General features: G+C 40.1%; 3 protein-coding genes across 4 annotated transcripts in view; 2 read left to right on the top strand and 1 right to left on the bottom strand.

Annotated features, from left to right (window-relative positions):
* The window catches only part of LOC123983450 (myosin-1-like), a 9,962-nt gene extending 424 nt beyond the window's left edge, over positions 1-9,538 (bottom strand). The window contains exons 1-20 of the mRNA XM_046069707.1: positions 9,416-9,538; positions 6,932-6,970; positions 6,614-6,841; positions 6,389-6,532; positions 5,440-5,596; positions 5,328-5,355; positions 5,120-5,234; positions 4,939-5,031; positions 4,751-4,814; positions 4,572-4,670; positions 4,314-4,417; positions 4,074-4,212; positions 3,766-3,884; positions 2,458-2,607; positions 2,207-2,377; positions 1,797-2,103; positions 1,605-1,699; positions 1,396-1,483; positions 1,180-1,297; positions 989-1,112 (exon numbers count right to left, since the gene is read on the bottom strand). Of these exons, the coding sequence (XP_045925663.1) occupies positions 989-1,112; positions 1,180-1,297; positions 1,396-1,483; positions 1,605-1,699; positions 1,797-2,103; positions 2,207-2,377; positions 2,458-2,607; positions 3,766-3,884; positions 4,074-4,212; positions 4,314-4,417; positions 4,572-4,670; positions 4,751-4,814; positions 4,939-5,031; positions 5,120-5,234; positions 5,328-5,355; positions 5,440-5,596; positions 6,389-6,532; positions 6,614-6,817 (2,319 nt within the window). The 5' untranslated portion in view covers positions 6,818-6,841; positions 6,932-6,970; positions 9,416-9,538. The remainder of the gene's footprint in view (positions 1-988; positions 1,113-1,179; positions 1,298-1,395; positions 1,484-1,604; positions 1,700-1,796; positions 2,104-2,206; positions 2,378-2,457; positions 2,608-3,765; positions 3,885-4,073; positions 4,213-4,313; positions 4,418-4,571; positions 4,671-4,750; positions 4,815-4,938; positions 5,032-5,119; positions 5,235-5,327; positions 5,356-5,439; positions 5,597-6,388; positions 6,533-6,613; positions 6,842-6,931; positions 6,971-9,415) is intronic.
* Positions 9,539-12,545: 3,007 nt separating this feature from the next.
* Positions 12,546-16,720, top strand: rsph1 (radial spoke head component 1). 2 transcript variants are annotated; one of them, XM_046069738.1, is made up of 8 exons: positions 12,546-12,746; positions 12,946-13,059; positions 13,420-13,525; positions 13,675-13,765; positions 14,219-14,354; positions 14,975-15,046; positions 15,843-15,936; positions 16,540-16,720. In XM_046069738.1, the coding sequence occupies exons 1-8, from the start codon at positions 12,696-12,698 to the stop codon at positions 16,581-16,583; spliced, it is 708 nt and encodes a 235-aa protein (XP_045925694.1). In that variant the 5' UTR covers positions 12,546-12,695; the 3' UTR covers positions 16,584-16,720. The 2 variants fall into 2 exon arrangements, with proteins under 2 accessions (XP_045925694.1, XP_045925693.1); XM_046069737.1 differs by having other exon boundaries at positions 12,550-12,746; positions 16,537-16,720.
* A 1,298-nt stretch (positions 16,721-18,018) lies between these two features.
* On the top strand, positions 18,019-24,296 carry adprm (ADP-ribose/CDP-alcohol diphosphatase, manganese-dependent). The gene is made up of 3 exons (XM_046069828.1): positions 18,019-18,869; positions 19,991-20,113; positions 23,291-24,296. The coding sequence occupies exons 1-3, from the start codon at positions 18,077-18,079 to the stop codon at positions 23,614-23,616; spliced, it is 1,242 nt and encodes a 413-aa protein (XP_045925784.1). The 5' UTR covers positions 18,019-18,076; the 3' UTR covers positions 23,617-24,296.
* Positions 24,297-25,330: the final 1,034 nt, after the last annotated feature.

Here is a 25,330-nt window from a genome sequence, read left to right as displayed (position 1 = left end):
TCATTTTGCAGGGCTCTGGCAGTGCTCCTCCTGCTCCTCCTTGCACAAAGGCGGAGGTAGCGGTCCTGCTGCTGGGTTGTTGCCCTCCTACGGCCTCCTCCACGTCTCCTGATGTACTGGCCTGTCTCCTGGTAGCGCCTCTGTTCTCTGGACACTACGCTGACAGACTCAGCAAACCTTCTTGCCACAGCTCGCATTGATGTGCCATCCTGGATGAGCTGCACTACCTGAGCCACATGTGTGGGTTGTAGACTCCGTCTCATGCTACCACTAGAGTGAAAGCACCGCCAGCATTCAAAAGTGACCAAAACATCAGCCAGGAAGCATAGGAACTGAGAAGTGGTCTGTGGTCACCACCTGCAGAACCACTCCTTTATTGGGGGTGTCTTGCTAATTGCCTATAATTTCCACCTGTTGTCTATTCCATTTGCACAACAGCATGTGAAATTGATTGTCAGTCAGTGTTGCTTCCTAAGTGGACAGTTTGATTTCACAGGAGAGTGATTGACTTGGAGTTACATTGTGTTGTTTAAGTGTTCCCTTTATTTTTTTGAGCAGTGTATCTTGAAACACTTACGAGTACTACAACAAAAAACTACAGTCTTAACATCAGTGTTTAGATCTGTTATAAATGGCTACACTTGAAAGTGCAGTAAAAAGCCCGCCTTTTCAAGCCTTTAAAATGCTCTAAAAGCTCTGTGCCTTTGTGTGTTTTCATAATCTCAACACAGTGAACTGTAAAAATGGGAATGGGAAATCTCTCCTTGAAGGCATTCACTGTGTTGCACTCACGAAACCAGCCTTACTTTGACACCTCCACACACCTGTTCAACCACTGCCGAGTCAGATGGTCTGTTCCAAACAGTTAGAGAATATTCACAGATGCTGCCTCTTGCTATTTCGGCAAGGGGGTTTCAGACGCTGTTCGACTATCCCACAAGCCCTACACTTCCAACTGAGGCTCTTAGTCACATTCAAAATAATTTACCTTGGTATGCCCAAACTTGTACTGTGTGTGATCCACATCAATTGACCCGAGGAGCTTCTCTGCAGCTTTCTTGTTGTCAATGAATTGTCCCTCAGGTATCACACTAGCATTCAGTATTTTATACCTACAGGAAAACACTCGTTAGAATTTTATTTTTTTAATTCCCAAAAAGCCTAATCTTTGCTTCTTACCTTTGCTTGAAGTCCCCGTACAAGATTCTGCTCGGGAAGCCCTTCCTGCAGATCCTGATTCCTTCCAGCACACCATTACATCGCAGCTGATGGATAACCAGATGGTGTTCCATAATCCCTAAAGTTTAGCCAGAGCCACCTTATAATCAAGCTGCCTGAGATACAAATTCAAATGGTCTGATAAGGAATGTTTATAAGATAACATTACTGAAATACCTGGAGTTTTAGTTTCATTTGGAATCAGACACCTAACAAAATGAGGATGGGTGCTCTTGAGATTTGTCATTAGCTTCCCCAGATTCTCCTGTTAGAGATAATCAGTGTCATTACTTTGTTACAGAAAAGTAAACTAATATTGCTCTACCTTAATATTTGTGTGAAAATGAATGCCACAAATTAAAAGTATTATTTTAGTTTGCGGTTACCCGGAAGAGGGCTGACACCGTCTGGAAGGATGAGCCCTTCTTCTTTGCTGCTTTCTTAGCAGTACCAGCTCCGCCACGTCCTCCACCCGCATTATCTAGAAGAAGAAATATTTTTATCTACATTAAAAGGCTGAACCTTGACATAAAAACATGCAGGATTAACACAGTCTTCACCCTGTCTCACATTCTTACCGTCAGATGAAGAATAGGTAGAATATAGGAAAGCCAGGAGTTTGAGGCCAGCTTTCTGGTAGAGCTGGACTACAGTCTCATTCAGCGGGTCCTTGTTCTTGTCCAACCAGCCTGTGATGCTGTAGTCCACAGTGCCAGCATAGTGCACCAGGGAGAAGTGAGCCTCAGCCTTGCCTTTGATAGGCTTGGGCTTCTGGAAGTTGTTGGATTTTCCAAGATGTTGGTCATAAAGCTTGTTTTTGAAGGTGGTGTCTGATGCCTTGGGAAACATACACTCCTCTTCAAGGATGGAAAAGATGCCCATTGGCTGGTGAGGACAAAAGGTTTTTTTTTGTTTTCACACAAAAAGCCATTTACTGTAGGATTTTATTTCTGTGACTTTGTATTATATTATATCTATATGAACAAACCTTTTCAATGAGCTCTATACAGGCAGCTAGGTCCATCCCAAAGTCAATGAATTCCCACTCGATGCCTTCCTTCTTATACTCTTCTTGCTCCAGCACAAACATGTGATGGTTGAAAAACTGTTGCAGTTTCTCGTTGGTGAAATTGATGCACAGCTGTTCGAGACTGTTATACTGCAAAACAAGCCATTTAGAACTTAATACACATTATTTATTATACAGTCCAGTAAATACACTGCTTAAAGCAAACTTACATCAAAGATTTCAAACCCAGCAATGTCCAGGACTCCGATGAAGAACTGCCTGGGTTGCTTGGTGTCCAGCATCTGATTAATGCGCAGGACCATCCACATGAACATCTTCTCATAAACTGATTTGGCCAAAGCACCAATAGAATTGTAGACCTGCACAATGGCATGCACCATGATATATTTGAACAATATGAAGTATTATATGACCTTATATTATACACAATGAATGTCACATGCAATTTTGTCATGCAAACTCTCATCTTATACGATGGATGGATGATGGATATGACAGTGTATGTGTTGTGTTGCATGAGAATATGTGTGAGAGATGCTTTATTTCTGTATTTTGTGTTGTCTTGTAAAGCTGCAGAACGGACACACAAATTTCCCTTCAGGGACAATAAAGTATATCTTATCTTATCGTATCTTATCTTAAAGTGGCATTAATTAATTTTTTGGGTCAAATGGCAGTTTTTTGTAATAGTGTAGTTTATTTTATTGTTGTATTACTACATTTATTTCAGTAAAATATCTGACTTATTCTCTGCTACTGGTAGTTTGTCAGTCTTTTCCAACAGACATGTGCAGTACTTTGTAATAATGTGAGGCAATAAAAGCTACATGGTTAAGGTTAGGGAAAAAATCTTCTTCATGGTTAAAAGAATCCAACACTGACTGTAGTTAAAGAGGGAGGATGTGAACTGTGGCCTCTAAACTTCAGACATGAGACTGAAAGAACACCAGAGCGCAGACAGACAGAAAGCATTAAGCTGAAATCACAGCATGACGTTATAGCAAATGAATGCAAACAATTTCCTATTTACAACTCCAGCAGACTTGGAGCAACATTAGCATTCATTTGAAGAGCAGTTTTCACCCTTTTACCTCTGTTTTGATCTACACCAACGAATAATATGGCTCTTTATGAGCTAGTTGTTTTGACAGCTATTTGGTGACTGTGGGTTTATCAGCACTGTTTTGCAGAAAATGATAACAGGGTTTATAGGGTGGAGTTTGCAGGCAGGACAACCAAAACAATGAGCTAAAGGAATCTTGAAAGCTATAGAGCTGCAGAGTTGAGTGTTCAACACTACTTGCAACCCATTTCAGATTACACCGTAATTTCATTATTGTAAATATAATAAATATTGATAAGCTCAGTTTAAGGTTATTGTAACATTCTTTTCTCCCAACTCCATAGTATTAGCCACAATAAGTTGATTGAGGTAAACATAAACTATGATAGGGAGTAATATTCTACTTATAAGAGGTAATTCATTTTTTCATAATGGTTTACTAACACATGTGTACCTGCTGAACAGTCTGCCCTTTGGTCACATACTCATTCCCAACCTTCACTCTCGGGTAACACAGGGCTTTCAGCAGGTCTGCAGAGTTCAGACCCATCAGGTAAGCTGCTTTGTCAGCCACTGATCAAAGAAAAAGATAAAGAGAACCATAAAACAGAGTGTGATAGCAGTGAGGAAAAGTTACATAAGAAGGAAATATATATATATATATATATATATATATATAACACAGTACCAAACAGAAAAGACTATCATAAAAAGAAAAAGAGACATTAAAAGATAAAGTTAAATCCAATAAATAACATTTACCCTCTGTACCATCTGGCTCTGCCTGCTCCTCCCTCTGCTTCTGCTTGAACTTCATATTCCCATAATGCACCACAGCACCTGTTAGCTTGTAGATGCCAATCCTCTCCTCTCCAGTGAAGCCTAGGATGTCAATAGCACTCTGAAAGCACATCATGAGAAGGCTGATGTAAAAAAAAAAAAAAGAAAGAAAACTGTGAACGTAAGCAGCGATGGGAAAAACAGATTGCAAATTTGACTTACATCCGTGGCCATCAGCTCCTCACTGTCATCAATACTGGCCACGCTGATCTCCCCTTGGCTAACGAATGGGTAGTCGAAGGGATTGGTGGTGATGAGGAGAGTCTCTGGATGGAAAAAGAATGTGGCAGTCAAATCCAAGCCTTGCAATATAAATACACTGTGCATACCATTTCACTTACAACACACAGAGTACAGAGAGTTGCACAAATTTACATTTGACATACAGAAACACTCTGAGACTGATCGCCCTTATGTTACCTATCAGCTCAGGCTTCTTGTTGGACATGATTTGGTAGAAAATGTGATAGCTCCTCTCTGCAGCCAGCTGAAAGGTTACTCTGGATTTTTCCAACAAGTCTGTGAAGGAAAACTAGATGAACCTGAAGAAAAGCCTCCAACAACAGAACATTACATGTCTCTCTTGTATTCTGACTCACAAGTTTCAATATCAGCAGAAGACAGTTTTCCTGTGGTTCCAAAGTGGATTCTTATGAATTTGCCCTGAAAGAGAAAAAAACATATTATTATTATTAATTAGAATATTATTAATAAAATTATTAATATAGAGGAAAAACTCTTATCCATTTGTTGTGGGCACTACCAAAATCTTTATGTTTTCACTCACAAAACGTGAGGAATTATCATTTCTGACAGTTTTGGCATTTCCAAAGGCTTCCAGCAGTGGATTAGCAGAGATGATCTGGTCCTCCAGATTCCCCTTCAGCAACAGAAAGAACAAAATAAGTAATTTGGTTACAAATATATGCATTGAAAGGTTAAAGAGTATAAATTAATTCTTATGTTACGTGTAATTTTCCAGAGGCAGCAGCATCTTTTTTCCTGTCGCCAGAACCTGCGATTGTCGCAAAGTACTGGATGACCCGTTTGGTGTTGACAGTCTTTCCCGCACCAGATTCTCCGCTACAGAAAAATACACACCAGAAACGTTTACTTTCCTCTTTGATATAAAGGATCAAAGATAGGCTGCTACATTTGCATCAACATGCAGCTTACGTGATTAGGATGGACTGGTTTTCTCTATCTACAACAAATGAGATCATAGTCACATTAGAGAGGTGCCATGCAGTGCATCTGCATAAAATACAATTTTCCAATTTCAGTTTACCAGTAAGCATGGACTGATAGGCGTTGTCCGAGATGGAGAAGATGTGTGGGGGAGCCTCCTGGCGCTTTTTACCCCTGTAGGCCACCACTACCTCTTGGTTGTACACTGGGAGCCACTTGTAAGGGTTCACAGTGACGCAGAACAGTCCAGAGTAGGTCTGAATAGTGCAAAATAAGACATTTGTTTGAGTAAGCGTGGATTTGGTGATTTGCAGGTCAAAATATGTTTAATAAGTTTAAATTAGACATCTAAAAATCCTTCAGGCTAAGGGGACAAGTGGACCCAAACCATGTCAAGACGATTACGCCTGTGTGGAATCATCTGCATTACTTCTCATTTATTCAAGGTTCATCTGTCCAGCCCAGTATCTTAGGCAGTAAGTCCATATAGGACTATTCTGCACTTTACATTTGTCAAATGCCAACTTCAGTGCCAATGCAGGAAGTAGTGTGCCCCATATGGAATGAGGCAGAAATGTGTGCAGGGTGGGGAGCTAGATGGCAATTAGCTAGCCTGACATTCATGCAGGAGACCACAATTTATGTGGCACACACAGACCTCCTGAACCCCTATGCACATCTCCAAATTAAGAATGGGCATTTTTCTGCACAGCGGTAACTTCATTAATTATTCATATCATTTATTAATTATCCAGTCCCAGTGACATGATCGATCAGGATCTAATGGTAAATTGTATTCTGTACTTTTGTACACATTTAAACACATAAACACATTTATTATTAAATTTAGGAATACCATTTTTTAAATCCCTGTCTTGAACTTTGACACTTGAAGTGCATAAAATGGAATCTTTGTCAGGCCAGAGGAGACGAGGCATTTTCAGCATCATACATCACAAACTTACTGCAGCTCTAATGGTGGTCTACATGGTCTCTGGCACTGTGTGGAAATGACGATCATCAACTACAGTAAATGTTGCATCACTCACATAAATCATCCACGCTGCGTAACGCTCTTTGAGGTTAAACAGCACAGAGGCCTCATTGAGGTGGGTCATCATGGCCATGTCCTCGATCTTGTCAAACTTGGGCGGGTTCATGGGGAAGACTTCGTCATCCTTCACTGTTACAACCTGTGAACAGAGACGTGCCTTTGGTCGGCAGAACAATATGGAGAGCATGTGGATGATTTGCCTCGTCCACAGCTAACGTACCTGTCCTGCATCCGTTTTAACGGTCGCTTTGCCGCCGTCTTTGCTTTGCAGAGACCCTTTAACAAACAGCTCCTTTGGATCCACCACAAACACTGCAGTTTTAGCATCAAAGGGCCTGTTTTGGGCTTCGATTCTCTCTCGTTCGGGTCTCCTTAGGTATGAGGCAGCCTCCCCAAACACACTCATTTCAGCATCCGAACTCATTTCTGCAACACACCCCAGAGGGGACTGAAAGGTCCAGGGTTACAGGTTAAAATGGAGATTGTGGTAACTGTAAAATAATTGATATCAGTCATCAGAATCAATATAAACTCTTACCTCCGTGGGCTACAAAAGGACTGCTTATGTATCCTCCACCTAGAGACAACAGATCCAGAAGGAAGATGAAATCCTACCAGTAAAGACAGTATCTATCACGCCCACGCAACAATGAAACAGAAGCGTGCCCTCAACAGCAGAAATCTCAGCTGAAAAATGCGGACACCGTTGACCCTTACTGCTTTTATAAGGGCCCTTCTTGGTGCATTGGGAGACACAGCAAACACTTATATTTAGGTCAAAGCCCCTAAAGCATGTGGGTGGAGAGAAGTGATTAGTTTGGCATGTGATATCATGAAGATGTGACAGAGCTTTTGTTATAAATCCGTGGAGGGGAGCAACTGCAGTGCAAGAAAAGAATGAATGCCAAAGGAGGGTGACCTCTGCCAGAGATCCAGATCCACATAGATGCTGAAATGTTCCAAGCACGCAGAGACCAACACCGTGTTTGTTTAGCATCTTCATTGCTGTGTTTGGAAAATTATGTTTAAAGTTATCTGACTAAGCATGTTCTGGGAGAATACATTTGCTGTCTTTCCAAAAGGAAATGAGAGGATTAATATCAATCCCATATCTGTGTGTGATCTAACTAGACTAGCTTACTGTAGCACTAACCCTGAACCCTAAAAGCTCAGTATTGTTTGTTGCAAGAAACGTGGCATCATGTCGTGTCGTAACTCGCCAAGAAATTGTTCCCCTTAACGTCCCCTTTAAACCGCAAATTAGTTTTTAATTTTTACATTTCTGTTTCTGTGTATAACAAACAAATGAGATGTAACTTTTTTTTTTCTTTCCACTGTTTCCAAATGTTCAGACTTTATGCTAGGCTAGGCTAACCATGCACACCCAGATTCCAGCTCTGTACTTAACGCACAGACGGTGGAGAGTGGGATCAATCTTCTCATCTAATTCTCAGAAGTGATAACTCCTTTGTTACTTCTGACATTATTCTATACATGATATGCTTTGCCTGCATGAAACAATGTAAGTGTATTTTGTCTTGCATGATTAGTCACTTTCATACAGTTATAATGGAACATTATGCTGGAATGCACTTTGTGTCATTGTTAGTGTTTTGACTTCATAAAATCAGATAATAAAACGTCATATAGGACAGTTTGGTTCAAATGCATGCACTTCAGTGTTGAAGTACAATCTATATTACCGCTGTCTCTGCGGCTTATAAACTGTTTTGAGATATTGCCCAAAATGCATCTGTGACCCTTGTGATTCCGATAACAAGCTTATAAATAAAGGCATAGCTGATAAATCCTTCAATAGAAATTCCCCCAGGATCCTCCTGGGACGGCTTTAGAGATTACAGTGGACTAATGGAAGTGTCAGAGATTTGGAGTCCTCTCTTTTCTCCTGCCATCATCTCCCAAAGAGGAACTCTGCAGGACAGCGCGGCAAACAATGACCTACTGGTAACACGAGAATGGCTGAGAGGGAAGTTGACACAACAGTAAAGAGAGGAAGAATTTCAAGAATAACGTAAAAGAAAATCGCTAAATTATATTAAACAAGCAAAGAATGGAAACAAGGGAAACTTGTTAGGTAAGAACAATTACAAAAATAACATTATTTATAATAATACTTTAAAAAATAGTTCAGCATTTTCAGAAATGTTCATTTTCTTTCCAGAGCGAGATAAGAAGATCAACATCACTCTCATGTCTATGCATTAAGTACAGAGCTGGAGCCAAGATGTGGTTTACCTAGCTTAAAATAAAGAGTGGGGGAATGGGGAAAGCAGCAAACCTACTTAGAAACACCTCTGCAGCTTAGTAATTAATATGTATGTTTGTTTATTTGCAACCAAAAATGTAAAATGACAATTTGTCTATCCGCCCAGCATTTCTGTGCAGCTTCTTTGGCTTTAGCACGGGTCCACACTCTAACCTTTCTGTTTGTGTACAGATTAAACAATATATGTACATAATAAAAAGTAAACTTTGGCGGCATTGTTGGGCCTATTTGTGAACTTTAGCAAAAGTCAGGCTAGCCGTTTCCCAGTTTCCAGTCTTTATGCTAAGCTAACCATGTCCTGGCTCAAGCTATGTATTTAACACACCGACATAAGTTTCATGTTGTCCGTCTGATCTCATGTTCTGTTGATTTATGCTATCGAGAGGTGCTACTTAGCGATTCTGCGCGTGCACAGGACCCACAATCTTGGTCTCTATTTCCACGCCCATAATTGCAGCCTTGCTGATGGTGAGCAACATCAGGTTTAGAGTCAGCGCTACTCTGCTAACAATTTGCACTATGGTAGCATTTTGCGACAAGGCAGCATAAATCATCAGGACACATACTCGTGGAAAGCAGGACCCCCAACCAAGAGTCTCTAACTAGATCCGTAGTGAGTTTTTTCTTAGTTAGTGTGTTTTGTGGCAAAAACGCATCTACATGTAGACAGATTGCACCTCAACATTACATGTACCAAGGTAACAGGACATCAAAATGAATAAACCACTCTACCACCTTTGTGTGAAGGTCTTCAAACTGTCACGAATTTGTCATTCTCGTGTCATGAGATGGAGGTTAGGTGGCTGTAAACTGACAAGAAGGGTGCTAAATTATGAACAAGCAGCCAATGAACCTACAGCTTACACTGCCTCCATCTTAAGTATGGGCTACTTTAGGGAATTAATCAGGAGTGAGATATTCTTAGGGGGGGCCATGATACTCAGCGCGAGGACAATGATGCAATGTGGATTATCAGTGCAGCCTTTCATTTTTTTTTTTTAACTGGCATGTGTGCTTATCTTGATCGAATAACTGCTTTAGACATTTTGAAAATCACCTCCTCATGATACTCAGAAAGCCAAAGCGAATGCAGTGGATTGCAAGCAGCGTTTATTCTAATCTTTAATGCAACAGATGGCAAAATCTCATGGCTTATGAGTTAATGTCAAGTCAAGTTCAAGTTGTCTAAATAAAGTGCTGCTAAGTGGAGGTCACCAAGTCCATTATCTGTCAGAGATACACATTGATACCATATAATAGGCAGCTGTTAATAATTGCTCCTCTCTGAGCTAGAACTCATCAATTTTTATCAATATGACATCCAAGCAATACATTTTAATATATTGAATAGATTTGTATATTTAATTCAATTTTAGACGTTGCTTTTCATCCAATTAGTAGATTAGATCTAGATTTCTGTTCACTCTTGCGTATTGTCCATTTCTGTTGGATGCCAAGTATTTATTGGTTTCTCTTGGATAAAGTTAAAATAGTTAAAATGTCCTTTTTCTTGCCAATGAAAGGTAGAGCACAGCGCCCTCCTGTGTCACTGCTGGGAAACCACAGGCACTTTGTTATCTTACTTGAAAACAGCCTGCATTTTTTGTTGTCTTTGAGATTTTGTCAAAAATTCTGTCTTTTTTAACTGCTCACACTTTGATAGTCCTTACAATATCACTGAGAACTTCAGTCACCAAATTAATTGAATAGCATTCATCAAACTTATGTCTTGCAAACACTTGTTACAGCAAAACGCTTTAATCCACAGGTTTCTCTGTAAACGCATTTTTTCTAGTAGGCCTATGTACTGTGGGAGGAAAAACCCTCAGACCTGCCCTCACTTTTACACTTTATGTTCTTCAATATAACTTATAGCTCAATCAATGTGAACTGACGTCCTTTCAATGTAAATAGTATTTTTCTGAACACGGATTCCAACTTATTCCAATAAGTACAAATCAGTTTAAGTTTAGTCATAATTTCATGTGTATCCCAGCTGATCCCGGGAGCAGACTCATCAAACTCTTACAATCATTGATGTATCCTTTCTCGCTGCACCTTTTTTGGGTCTTATGGTAAGACCCACCCTTTCCACCTTCACATCCACACATGTTCAAACAGTGTAATTACCCTACAACACTTCTAAAGAAATAAAGATTGCAATGCAACATTGGTCAATAACATAACCATTTTGATATTAGCTAATTATTGTATAGGCATGAAACAATCACACAGTCGGTCAACATCAACACAGGCACTCCAAGTTTGTGTGCTGTGTCACATGATGACCTTCACAGCCCTCAGAGCTGCAGTCTTTCTGAAAGGCCTCCTTGTGTTTATGTATCCAGACTGTTACTTTTATCAGGTGTGGGGGTGTCTGCAGCCTTATCAGGCCTGAGTGCAGTTGTTTGCAAAATTATGTTGAAATCCATAAAATTGTCCCACCAACGGGTGCCAGTTTAATTTTGATTTATGGCCTTCACCCTTGCCTCCTGCACGGCCAGTTAGCAACATTGCTTGACTGGGTGGGTGTGTTATTCTTAGAAAAGTGTGAAGGCCACAGACTGAGAGCAACAAGGCTGAGCAAAAAGACTCAAAGGTTCTGTGTACCTTTAACGGTTTGTAAGATAAAAAACAATGTCTCCGACATCCTTTGAGTAGTTTATCGATCTTAAGCTTACAGTATTATGATATACAAACATCAGGACTATATAAAATCTTCAACAGTATCTTAATCACAGCATGCTACTTACTGTAACAGTACTGTTGAAAAGAAAATACGAACAAGTATATTCACTGTAGCCTGTGCTTATATTATGGAGTAGTCAGTCTGTATGCAAGCATTATTGACTTGAATTGGATTTGGGAGAACATGGGAAGCCAGTGGAGATCGCTGAGTAATGGAGTGACATAAGTCCTTTTGGGTTGATCGAAAACCAGATGTGTTGCTGTGTTCTGAACATTATGTATGGGTTTCACAGCGCAAGCTGGAAGACCCGGAAGGAGGGCACTGCCATAGTTGAGGCAAAAGATAACTATAACAGAGAGAAAAAAAACTGCCAGAAGATGCTAAAAGCTAGAGGTGTGATGCTGGTAGAGTTTGTCAGGTTTCTTCTGTTCACGGGACCAAGTGTGTTACAGGATGTTCTGTCTCAAAACCATTATCTACACTTCCTTTCATTTACAATTTTTTTGGATGATAATGTAAGAAGAGGACACAACCTGGAATATGCCCAAAACATTCTTGGACTTACTTTATTATCTTTGTAGGTACTAAACAAACACCCCCAATCCTGGCTGAACTAAGTAAAACTAAAAGTTTATTAAAGTTTTTATTCGACTTGATGGTTCAGTAGAAATAAGTAATCATCAGCGGACAAACAACATTATGAATGCCAATGCAAGACACCAGAAACCTTTGGAAGCCAGTGTCCCCAGTAGAAGAAAGTTAGTTGGTATTTAATCTATTGCTGTTGTGTTACTTTTTAAAATTTATATTGCAGTAGGCTTATACATTCATTTACATGTTGCTTCCAATGACTCTAAAGGCAATCCGCAATCTCTGGACTCAAGCACAACAACTGAAAAGCCCCAAAGTAAGCTGCTTTAGTTTTATCATATTCTGTCAGATTACGAATCGGATCATTATAGCAAATCCAAAATGTGTTTTTTTTTTATCAAGGACAAAGAAAACGTGTCCGTTTTTTGCATCACCAACACATACTTCAACCCTAGGTATACTGGATTTGGCAAACCACAACATTTGTCGGGACACAGCAAGCCAGAGACAGTGCTTAACTAGTACGGTGGTATTTTCATATTTCATTATAGCTATATGTCGCCGCCAACCGGGCAGGACTCCCTAAACTCACGCTCATGACTAGGCGTTGTTATGGCAACCATAAACTAGAAAGCCCACAGGTTGGCTGAGCATCTTTCCAGTTTTTACCACTGCGTTTCAAATAAAAGTTTGACATCGTCCACACTTAGAAAGTGACTTGAATTGAAAAGAGCAATGTCGGATGCAGGGTCTGATGAGTTTGAGGATGAACACAGTAAACTCGGGGTGAGAGAAGAGAATTAGCTAACGTTAGTTACTGTCAGATGCTCTGTTGGGTTTGTTGTTAGCTGACTGAAGCTAACGTTAGCATTAACTTTCACCGGATATTAATTCATGTGCGTGTCTGCAGGCAGCTCTGTGCGTTGTCTGTGTTACTGTCTCTGTCCCTGGATAACGTCGTATGATGTTTGTTTGACTGGCGCAGGAATATGAAGGGGACAGAAATGAAGCAGGAGAGAGGCACGGCGTCGGTAAAGCTGTTCTGCCCAACCGAGACATTTATCAAGGACACTATGAGAACGGCAAACGACACGGAGAGGTATGACACTAAAGGGAGTCCTAATCAAATCCAACACTTTGTCTGCTCCCGTTCAAGTCAAGACTATAGGTCCAAATGGGGCTGAGTGAACACAGACTTTTTTAGCCTTTAAATGTGGTGAAAAGGAGAACCTAATAGGACAGTGTGAGTGTAGACTTTGCAAGAGCACAATGAGGTCACTGTACACTTTGAATTTTAGAATGTTCTCTGACTAATGTTTTGTTGTTTACTTTTAGATCGATATTCAGTCTATAATGGAAGCAATATTTCTATTATTGGCACAAAGGTTTCCATTATGTAACCTGGAAAAGGGTTGTCTCTTTTTTTCTTGTATTTATCTTTGACTGTTTTGTCTAATAGGGGACATATCGCTTCAAGAATGGGGCAAGATATGTGGGAGACTATTACCAGAACATGAAACATGGGCAGGGCACGTTCTACTATCCAGATGGCTCTAAATATGAAGGTACAATAAAGTGTATGAATTGAGATGGTTGCCAACTACAGTGTGTGTGCATGGTGTCATAAAAATGTATGTTTACAGTCTTGGGACAGTTCATAAACTTTTGAAATAAAGAAACCAAACTCTTTCTGCTGGCTCTCTTTCTCTGCCAGGGTCATGGGTTGAGGACCTGAGACAGGGTCATGGTGTCTACACTTACCCCAATGGAGACACGTATGATGGGGAGTGGCTGCATCATATGAGGTATAGCTCCAGTTTTAAAATCAAAAGTGCATGTCACTCAGATGTTTGTAAAGCACACATTCCTGTGCAGGGCTGGAACCAAATCCTGTATTCTTAAGGTACTGACTTTAAATCCTGCCTGACATCTTTAATATTAACTCAGTGACACAGACAAATACAAAGCATGTAATTTATCTCTGGAAATCACTGCTATAGAAAACAGAAACAGGGGTTTACTTAATTACCCAGTATGGTGGATATGTTTCTTTTCAAACAACATCTTTGTTGAAATTCTTTAGAGGTTACATGTGTTGTTAGTAACTGTTAATGAACACTTTTCAACAAAATTCAGCCTTGTTTCAACATAGATGCATAGACATCTTTTTACCTGTATATTACCAGATCCATTCTAAATAAGTGTAGAAAATTGGAATTTGAAAACTACTGAACTCGTTGGTGTTGTCTGATTGGTAGACATGGCCAGGGCATTTACCACTACCACAAAACCGGCTCGAAGTACAAGGGCTCATGGGTGAAAGGCAAGATGGAGTCAGCAGGAGAGTACATCCACTCCAACCACAGATACAAGGGTAACTTTGTCAACAATAACGTAAGTTCTACTTTCTTATTACTTATTCACAAAATGCTTGGCCAATGATGAATGAAATTGTGCAATAGATTTCACTGTGGCCTGAGTAGGGCGTGCAAGGGACACTAGTACCCTCAATGGTCTGAATAATTTAACAAGATCAATCTCTGTCAGAGAACTAATAAAGCTGAAGGTTTAGTGCAGTACAGAAAACAAATAGTTGTATTAGCTCAGCTTTCAAGCAGTGGAAACTTTTTTCTGTCATGCCCCCCTTCAGAAGCTGAAAAAGTTCTTTCAGAATTAAGTCATAACGACTACTCATGGAAAATTACACTTTATTACAACTTGGATTTTACTTTTGTGTCGCAGGCCACAGATTCAATCAGTTACAATGAGCAGTCTAAGTTACGATCAGTTAGCGACATTATGAATACACTCACTTTTGATTTTTCTTCCGAGCTAATCTGGTTGATCTTAAACTGTTTACTTGTTTACACCCTGTCTTATCATCTCACTGCTCATGTTCCCTGCCTTGTTGGACTCATATTTAGCAATATTGCCTTGTTGCCAGATCTCAGCAATTTCTTGAGCGAGTACCATGTTATTATAACCAGTGGAAACAATCCATTCTTATTTTGTAGCCACAAGGCCCGGGGAAGTATGTGTTTGACCTCGGGTGTGAGCAGCATGGGGAATACCACCAAGCAGAGCAGGTAAAAAACATCAACACAATCCAATTGTTTCTACTGATTTGCGCTTCATTTCCTCATGATATTATGGAAAACTGGAACTCTGTCAGGAGGAAACACTGAATGAATACCAGTCATTATATGACACACACATCGCAGTGACACACATTTATAACCACGACAATTCTCTTGACTGAAACTCCAGCCAGCGACTGTTGAGGAGAACGGTAAAAATATAAAAGCACAGGAGTCGCCCTACCATGGCTCCAGGGAGGGTTATCTCACCTTAGGGACCTCAGGAGGAGCAGAGGAGGTGCTGCCGCTGCCTTTATACACAACGCTGTGCCTTTTTCCAGTAGAATCTATCAGTGTCTTGCATAATGACCTTGGGGTGTGCGGTATGTCTTTTTATGCACAGGAATGCATTACTGTTGTTGAATATACTTGTATTATTGTTTATTAAAGTATTATTATTTTTCAGAATGCACACTTGCATGTTCTAAGTGCATGTTTGACTTTATATGCACGATGTGATCAGTCATCTTAAGTGACTATATAAAAACTTCAGGATGCATGTTAATAACCTAGAGGTGTGTTGGAGATGCAGGTTGCAGTGTGTGTCATGTTGAGTTTGCAGATGTTTTCGCGCTCGCCTTGCTCCACACACAGAAATGCTGCTTCTTTATAATGAACACTAAAATGGAAAAATATGTGCATTTTGCTTGCAGTACAAGACAAAATGTGTCACCGTAGTCTGAGCATTTCTTCTCTGTACATTAAAGGTTGATGTTTTGTCTCACTCGCCCTCTGTTCTTTGCAGGACCGAGCTGAGGGGGAGTGGGGCGAGTTGGCCTCCACCGCCGTCCTCAAGTGGATTCCCAAGTGTATCACTGGCCTGACGCTGTGGACTCCAGGTAAAGACACTTCATGTGAACATCAATCCAAAATGACAGTCAGTGTCAGGCTCATAGCCAGGATTTTAGAAATACTTGTAATCCCACCCGCTTAAGATATTTTTACCAGGCACCAACAGAAAAAATTCAAAAAAATTCATGAAAATATAAAAAAGGTTGATCCCTACATGGTCTAAATGCTGTTTCTAAACTGCCAGTTTATCTCCTCATCTTACAAATTCCCAGAAATATTGATACTCTGATTATTTTTTAAATGTTTTTAAAAAAACATTTCAAATCATTAGAACTATTTGAGGAGAAACACTGACAAATCTAGACGTGTTACAGTGTACTAAACGGGTGGATAAAATAACCCTGCAGTAAATATGCCAATCTGCCGAAGTTCAGTGTTTGCTGTTGTTCCTGAAACATAAAAATTCATCTTCATGGCTTTTTTTTGTGACTGTAGTTTGTAATGTTGCTGTCATGTGCTTCAAATGCTTCATATGCAGAGGTACAGAGAGGCTAGACAGGAGATATAAAAATGAGTCCTCAAAGTGAGACGCATCAAAATCTGCACTGAAGTCTTTGTGTGCATGTCTGTGTATTTTCTTTTGTCAGCAGGCAAAAAGGAAGCAGCTTCAGTGGAAGATGGGGGCGAGAACTGACCTGTCTGATCAATCCACAACACTGCATCTTATAACCTTTGTTTAAAAATAACATATGTATGAATAAATATGTAAATCAGTCCGTTAAGCTTGTATTTTCAATGTGTTTATAAAGATGGATGGTTGTGACAACTGGACATTTTCTATTGCCTTCTGTTGTTACTATAGATGTATAAAGTGTGTACCTTCATACAGTGCAGTGCCCCTCTGTGGCACTTTACAGAACAACATCATTTTCATGAGTGACAATGGACATTTTATCATAATAATGTAAAACCTCTGAAACAAAAGGAACCTTAACCCATTTACAAGTTTAAACTCAGTAGCTGCAGGGTCAGTCACAACCTTTTTTCAGGGCCCTAAACAGATTTTGTTTTGGGCTCTCTGGACTACCCTCCATGCAGCTCTGTAGTTTACATAAAATGCTTTTGTCTGGCAAGGACTGCCCCCCCTTATCCTTCATTCTGTTAAATGCACTCCACACAGTTTCACAATCTGCAAAATATTGGTGTGACAGAAAGAGCATAGGATGTGAAGGATCAGCCTCCTAGTTAATAATTGCTCTTTTTGGTATTGTGAAACCAGACGTTCATACAATTATACTGTAAATAGATTTAATAGTTCAGGAACCTTTAATTCTATTTTATTTATAGAGCTCCCATTTATAACAAAAGGTATGTCATTGCACTTTTCATATTGAGCAGGTCTAAACTGTGGAAATAATAGTAATGATAGTGATGGATATGAAAATGACAATAATAATAGGACTAATAATAAGAATAACTGTAGTTAAGTGTTTTTTATTCAGCACAGGTATTGTTGGAAATTTGGTCACATCTCGCGTGTATGTAGCCATGGTACTGGGATAAATGTGGTAAATGTGGAGGTGAGATTTGCAGGAGCCGAAACTGTTGCTTAAGATTAATCGGCGTCGGGGGGGTTATGAAGAACGGCAAGCAGACTGTTCAAAGAGCAAGAAAGAGATGGAAGTCATAAGGACCTGGTCCAAGAGAAAGATGAGGTTGTTAGCATGATGATTAACTGTGCTGCTGACGACATCTGAGGGAAATAGCCAAGAAATTACTGGAGAGGAAGTGCAGGGGGCTGTTGAGAGGCTTTCAGGCTCTCTCAGATCCCAAATTCAGTGTTATTAAAGTAAGGGATGAGGGGTGAAGTCATTTTCTATCCTTACTTTTTTTGTGACATTGGTTGGGAATGTTTACTTTTATCCAGAAAAGGCAGTAATGCAACACGTTGGATGCTAAACCGTCTTTAAAAACCCACGAAGAAAAAGTACTCCCAGGTTTGTTTATAGTTATTTATTAAGGGTTTGGAGAACTCTGGCCCACACTCCAACATCGTAGGTGGCGGTAACGCACCTTAACTTAACTTAACGTAATAAAGAAGAAGAAGAACTCCAACCAGAGACTGAACCCACCTGTTGTGAATGTCCGTCACCTTTACCGTTTCGGGTTCTAACAGCATTATTTTGAATGATACGGAAACCGGAAGTCATTCGACTACGTTGGCGAAAGTGCTGTCATCGTGTAGGCCGGCAGAGGAAATGTTCACTAAACAGCCTGGCTGGAGTTCACCATGTGAGGAGGTTGAGCGGATACCGGTGTCTGGTTAGTGTTTCATGTACAGTCAGCTCCCTCGGCAGAGACAGCAAACGCCCTCAGACACCAGTTAGTCCGAAGACAACATCGAGAATGGACGACTGTTCTCGACAAACGCCGATGTTTACATTCGGCGTGATAGCTGACATTCAGTACGCTGACATCGACGACGGGTACAACTACGTCCGGACCCGGAAGCGGTACTACCGGAACGGCCTCCAGCTGCTGAGAAATGCCCAGGAAAGTTGGTCGGAGTCGGCTGTCAAACCAGAGTTTATCCTCCAGTTGGGAGACATTATTGACGGCTTCAACAAGCGCCACGACGCCTCCGACCGAGCGCTGGACACCGTGCTGAGGGAGTTCAGCTGCAGCTCCGTGGAGGTCCACCATGTGTGGGGGAACCATGAGCTTTATAACTTCAGCAGGAGCTCGCTGCTGCGGTCAAAGCTCAACAGCACACCGCACTGTGACAGCACTGTGAGTGGAGCCCAGGCCGGCGGAGATATCTACTCCTACCGCTTCAGCCCGTTCCCGGGGTTCACATTTGTTATCCTGGATGCCTACGATGTGAGCCTGCTGGGCAGAGAGGAGTCCAGTGACGAGTACTGCCATGCTATGGATCTGATAAAACAATTCAACAACAACGAGGATCTCAACTGTCCCCCAGGTAGCCTTTACCAGTGGGTCCCTTGAGGGGACTCCCCAGTAAAAAGGGGAATCATTTATTTTCACTAAGTACATTCATAAGTAACACAGTGACAGGGTGTATGACTATTTTGGTCCTGGGTTTCATACACTTTCTGCAATAAAACATCTAAAAGCAAAATCCTATCAGATGGACTATCCTGAGACAAAATCTTTTTGTGGTATAATTTGTGTCAGTGTAGGGTTCCTTGGTGTAAAAAAGTTTGAGAACTACTGGCCTACTGTCCTGCTGACTTGTCGCCGTTCATTTTTATATTGTGTTAATATATAATACTATATTATATTAGTTTATCGTTATAGAACACAAGGTTATATAACGAAAAGAAAGTTTGTAGTTCCTTCATACTACACACAGAGATCTTAACAGGTAATTAATTAAAATATGGTAACATGTAAAATTAAAACAATATTGACTACAGTTATTTATATACAGGTATACACCCTGAACATTTCACAATGCAAAATAATTAATTAATAATAAAAATTATTTAAATACACACATTTTTTTGTCATGTCAGTGTATCTCATGTAATGGCATGTAATTTATTAGAAACATCAAAACAATCTTAATATTAATGTTTTGTCACAGATTGTTACCTTGGTTTTAGCTGGTCATATTGCATTGATAATATTTTGATTAATTGTGTAGCCTTATTCAGTAAAAAAACCCTGAACCCAGAGCCAGAAGCTGACTTAAGCCTTGTTGTTCTATGTCTTTATGTCAGGAAAGTCTACTAAGCATGTATGATATTCTTTAGAACTGTTCTGCATTTACATTGTCGAATCAAAGTCTTTCACTGTCTGTCTGCCCCCTAAGCAGCTCTGCTGGAGCAGTTTAATGTGAAGTGCCTTTCTAAAGGACACACTGTCAATTGGCAGTAGTTCTAGAGAGGAAACTCCTTTACCCAGATTTCCCCATATAGTTTGTGGATTTGGAAATGGACTTCCTTTTGTTTTGATAATTCAATGAATCTATTAATTTACATATTTTATTACACTTTAGCCATTATACAGACACCAGGGTGACTACTAATGAATGGAAAAAATAGATTCTGATTTTCATATTTTGTTTTCTTGTTTCAGCGTGTGACGGCCTGCAGCAGAGGTTTACAATGTTCAACGGTGGGTTCAGTAAGGACCAGCTGAAGTGGCTAGAGTCGGTTCTGTCCTCAGCCGATGAGAAACGGGAAAGAGTCACAATTGTCAGTAAGTAAAAACTGTGGCATGTACAAAGTTCAAATGAATACGATTAGTGGAGTCAGTAAATAAGTCATGTGATTTGCTCATTCTGGGATTTGTAGAAATTCAACCCATAGCCCTGCACTTAAAATGAGAAGATTCTGATCTAGCTCTAAAATGATGGTAAAAGACCACCAGGTTTGTCTGACCATGTTTTAACAGCATAACCCAGCTGTTCCAGTTGCTTCCAATGACTCGCAGCGTGGTCATACAGGCTTTTTTTTAGCTTCTACCATTGTGTAGTGCAGGTTATTCACATGCCCCTTTTTAACCGTGGGCTTTGAATACACTGGCCTCTCAAGGATCACTGATGTACCTGCTCCAACACATGAGCTCAGTGAACTCTTGTACAAAACAAGCTCTTATTTATGTGATTTCTGTCTGAGTTTAATCAGAAGGCTGAGGCCATAGTCTCTCCTCTGCTATGGAATCAGCAAACTGAAAGTGTCTTCTGTGGAAAAGCCTGTACTAAATTGTACTTTTAAGGTTAAGTGTGTAAGATTTAGATGCATCTAGCAGTACAACCAACTGTCTAGTCTACCGCCCCGCCCAGTCACGAAAGCCAGTCAAGAATGAAGTTTCTTTAGGTAGATATATTAAGAAATTATATTTACTTAATTATTCAGTAAAACCATGTTATTGTGACTTGGCCACTGACATGGAAAATGTAAGCCACGAGTGTGAAACACTGTCACTGTTTCTGCACCACAGTCCATTATAAACATACACATAATAGATAAAGTTTATACACATGGCCTGCGGTCAGATTGTGGTGCTTTGGTAGCGGCCAAAAAATAAATGAATACTTTGATAGCATGCTGAAATAGATCTCTGTCGTGGCAGCAACAATTACTCATATAATCACTTCTTCTTAGTGGTTTTGTCTGCAAAATAAAGGCGCGAGAATGTCTGCTTTATTTCAAGTTTGTATTGAGAGCTTTTACTTTGAAAAATTCTAAACAACATTAAAAGAGTCTGTAGCCTGCTTGACACACCTCTGAAAGAGCCGTCAGAAAACGTGATTCCCCTAAATGTCCTCTGCCTGGAGATACTGGGGAAATGAAAAGAAGTGTCTGTAGCACCAGAACACACACACGGCAGCACATGTTTTATTGTGAGCATGTGGAACAGTCATAACATAATTAACTTGTTCGTCAAAAAAATATTCTCCCGACGTGGAATCGAACACACAACCTTCTAGGTGAGAGACTTGCGCTTTACCAACTGAGCTAACCAAACACTGTAACATTTAGTGTAGTTTAGATATTATGCTTTGTTCTCACCCACCATCTAATGTAAAAAAGAATTTGCTCAGATGCAAAACTTATGTGCAGACCCCTGCTGTATATTATTATTACTTCTTCGAATGTACGTAATTCAACTTAGTAATGAGTGTCTACACTGCCAGAATTCTACACGAAGAACATAGTGACAAAATGGCTCTGTAGAGCAGTTTGTCTGTTTTGGGCTACTGTAGAAAAATGGCGGCACAACATGGCAACGTCCATGTAAGGGGGACCCACAGTTATGTAGATAGAAATGCAGTGGCGGTTCTAATTTTATTGAGGGGGGCCAGACTGGGGCCAGTTATTTTGAGGGGCATATTCAATCCGGGGAAAAAAGAGACAAAGGAAATGTTCAAGCTTTCAAAATGTCTTGTTTAGTACATGATGAAATGTTTTAGTAGGTTTCAGTAACTTACAGTTATTTGTTTCACTAACAGGATCTTTTCATTAACTCAGCTATAGTTTTATTAAATGACATTATACAAAAACAAAAACATTCCTGTTAACTTTAGCTCAAGTTACAGTACATTGTTTGATGCAACACGTCTTTGTAGGGCTTAATGAACAGTATAAGCTCTTTTGGACTAGACATTATCTGGATCCCAGTTTGTATTTTGTATCCCACTATAACTTTTGCTAGGAAACAAGAAATGCCACCACATTCACCCCTGTTATTAGTCCTGATAAGACATATACCCAAAACAAAATACTTGATCATAGGCCATCATCTATACGTTATAAAGGGGGATATGTTTAATGGCAGGTTGAAAATATAGCCTAAAATAATATGTATCGCACTATAACCTTTGCTAGGAAATAACAAACGTCTCCATATTCACCTCTTTTATTAGTCCTGATGTGAAATATAGTAGGCCATCTTCTGTGCATTATGGAGGGGGATACATATTGCATGTACTGCACGTCCAGCCTGGTAGGACCAGTAGGGTACTGTCATCGCTTTGTGTGAATGAAAAGTGCTGTTTAAATGCAATGCTTTATTAAATTGTTATGATAATAATTTACCCTTTGTTCTGAGTCCCCCTCCTTAATTTCCAGCAATATCCAAAGGCTATCCATGCAATGGAAACATGGATTACAAGGACAAAATATTGTCTGCAATGCTGCATTCAGTTTAATGTATATTTCGAGTCAAGCAGATGTAACGTTGAGGCGAGCAACGTGTTCAATTGATTACAGTGATCTTGATTTTACGATGGTGTAGATATTTGTAGGAGCAGCTTACTTGAAAAAGGTGACAGTCTGTCTGGATCTAGCTTCCAAACAGTGAGTTAACACGGATGATAAAGTGATCAACTACGTGGTCAGGTATATCATCATCAAGTCGAAACTCCGCCTTCACCGTTGAATGCACGCGCACTTTCATGGCAGGGGGACACTTTCTATCAGGGATAACTGCCTTGGCACGGCACTGGACAGTGTATCGTCGCAAGGAAGATATATTACTATGATTATTGTAGACTTTTCATTCAGAGGGGGGCCATGGGGGGGCCCGGGGTCTGTGTTACAGGGGCACTGGCCCCTGTTGCCCCCCCCACCCCAAAACCACCACAGTAGAAATGGCTCATTCTAAGGTAATATAACGGTTCATTATGTAAGATCTTTGTACAGCACTGAAAACATAGTTATGGATATTATATTGCCTTTCTGTCAATAGATCCACAGAATTATTACACACTGGACCTTTATGTTATGAACTTGCTTAGGGGAAGTCTGCAATTAATGCGTGTGTGTAAGTCAATTTATCAGATCTCATGTATGCAGTAGGACCTCCCATCACCTGTCAACAGAGTTCAATGTAACATATGTTGGGTATTTCATCTGCTGTCCTCTTGCCCAGGTCACCTCCCTGTACACCCCCACTCCACAGACCCTATGTGCCTCGCCTGGAACTTCGATGAGCTCCTGGCCATCATACGGTCCCACAGCAGTGTGGTGTGTTTCATGGCTGGACACGACCACGACGGCGGATACTGCCGGGACAAAGACACGGGAGTGCACCACCTCACATTAGAGGGCGTAATTGAGACTCCGCCTGAAGGCAATGCCTTTGGCACAGTCTCCGTGTACGAGGACAGGATGGTGCTGAAAGGGTGCGGGAGGATCAGAGATCGAGTGTTGCGGTTTCCAGGGCGCCAAAGTGACGCAGATCATAGGCCAATATGACACATGCTGTAATGAGTATTCATAGGTTTAGAGGATGTTTGTAACATTCTCTGAAGAGTCACTTAACAACAAAATAATCTCCATGCATCAATCTCCCATCCTATAACATAGGGCTTTCCATGTTTTTCTCAGCTATGGTAGTTATGGTAATAAATTCACATCAGTCGTGAAAGGGGTATAACTACCCATTCTTTTAGTTATATTTGAAGGCCATGGTGGGAACTTTCCAAAGTGAAGGTCAGTTGTTACAAAAACACAGACCCACACACTTTCTGCTCTATGTTTTTAAATGCAGTGTGGTATGTCCACTTACCTCAGCAGAACAGTACCTCAAATATTTTATTTAATGTATGAGTTTTTATTTATATCAAAGTGTGAATAGTTATATACACTGGATGTGTTTTAATCTGAAGGTTTAAAGATATAATTTGCATATTTTTACACACATTTGTTAAGATGTTATTATTTTCTATTACAATAGCAGCCTTTTTGCTGATTATTCTTTTATTGTTTTTGTTTTGTAGTTCTTTTTGTCACTATGATTTGCTGAGCAATGTATTGCACATGTCTTGCATATATGCACTGTAGTATTTGATCAGTGCACTGCAACTATAATTATATATTACTCAGTTTTACAATGTAAAACAATACAACGAATAATAAAAGTCTTCATACCCGTCTTCATTCTAGTGAGTTAAGGTTATTTTTAAACTTATTTAAACTTGGAAAAGGCCAAGAACTTTCAAGCTAAATACTACACTGTAATACAACATTTACACGAATGCAGCTGTGAAATGTAAATGAAATATAAAAAGCTAATATCCTGCTTTGTGTGATTCATACACAGTGTGAAACAGGAGTAGTGATGTGCAATACCACTTAATTCCTATCTGATCCAATACCAAGTAATACCCAGGCTGGTATTGCCGATACCAGTACTTTTTACATACAGTGCCTTGCGAAAGTATTCGGCCCCCTTGAACTTTGACCTTTTGCCACATTTCAGGCTTCAAACATAAAGATATAAAACTGTAATTTTTTGTGAAGAATCAACAACAAGTGGGACAAAATTATGAAGTGGAACGAAATTTATTGGATATTTCAAACCTTTTTAACAAATAAAAAACTGAAATATTGGGCGTGCAAAATTATTCAGCCCCTTTACTTTCAGTGCAGCAAACTCTCTCCAGAAGTTCAGTGAGGATCTCTGAATGATCCAATGTTGACCTAAATGACTAATGATGATAAATAGAATCCACCTGTGTGAAATCAAGTCTCCGTATAAATGCACCTGTTCTGTGATAGTCTCAGAGGTCACTTTAAAGTGCAGAGAGCATCATGAAGAACAAGGAACACACCAGGCAGGTCCGAGATACTGTTGTGGAGAAGTTTAAAGCCGGATTTGGATACAAAGAGATTTCCCAAGCTTTAAACATCCCAAGGAGCACTGTGCAAGCAATAATACTGAAATGGAAGGAGTATCAGACCACTGCAAATCTACGAAGACCCGGCCGTCCCTCTAAACTTTCAGCTCATACAAGGAGAAGACTGATCAGAGATGCAGCCAAGAGGCCCATGATCACTCTGGATGAACTGCAGAGATCTACAGCTGAGGTGGGAGACTCTGTCCATAGGACAACAATCAGTCGTATACTGCACAAATCTGGCCTTTATGGAAGAGTGGCAAGAAGAAAGCCATTTCTTAAAGATATCC

The sequence above is a fragment of the Micropterus dolomieu genome, linkage group LG14 (assembly GCF_021292245.1).
Source record: "Micropterus dolomieu isolate WLL.071019.BEF.003 ecotype Adirondacks linkage group LG14, ASM2129224v1, whole genome shotgun sequence".
Taxonomy (NCBI): Eukaryota; Metazoa; Chordata; class Actinopteri; order Centrarchiformes; family Centrarchidae; genus Micropterus; species Micropterus dolomieu.
Note: the sequence above shows the minus strand (reverse complement) of the source record. Positions and strands in the feature narration are given on the sequence as shown.

What these genes read in the sequence shown, in the direction of transcription:
- rsph1 (XM_046069737.1), top strand. Translation starts at nt 12,696, where the DNA reads ATGTCGGATGCAGGGTCTGATGAGTTTGAGGATGAACACAGTAAACTC. An exon ending in GAGTGGCTGCATCATATGAG is followed by an intron (nt 13,766 to 14,218) that starts GTATAGCTCCAG and finishes TCTGATTGGTAG; the next exon opens with ACATGGCCAGGGCATTTACC. An exon ending in GTAACTTTGTCAACAATAAC is followed by an intron (nt 14,355 to 14,974) that starts GTAAGTTCTACT and finishes CTTATTTTGTAG; the next exon opens with CCACAAGGCCCGGGGAAGTA.
- adprm (XM_046069828.1), top strand. Translation starts at nt 18,077, where the DNA reads ATGATACGGAAACCGGAAGTCATTCGACTACGTTGGCGAAAGTGCTGT. An exon ending in GGATCTCAACTGTCCCCCAG is followed by an intron (nt 18,870 to 19,990) that starts GTAGCCTTTACC and finishes TTCTTGTTTCAG; the next exon opens with CGTGTGACGGCCTGCAGCAG. An exon ending in GGAAAGAGTCACAATTGTCA is followed by an intron (nt 20,114 to 23,290) that starts GTAAGTAAAAAC and finishes CCTCTTGCCCAG; the next exon opens with GTCACCTCCCTGTACACCCC.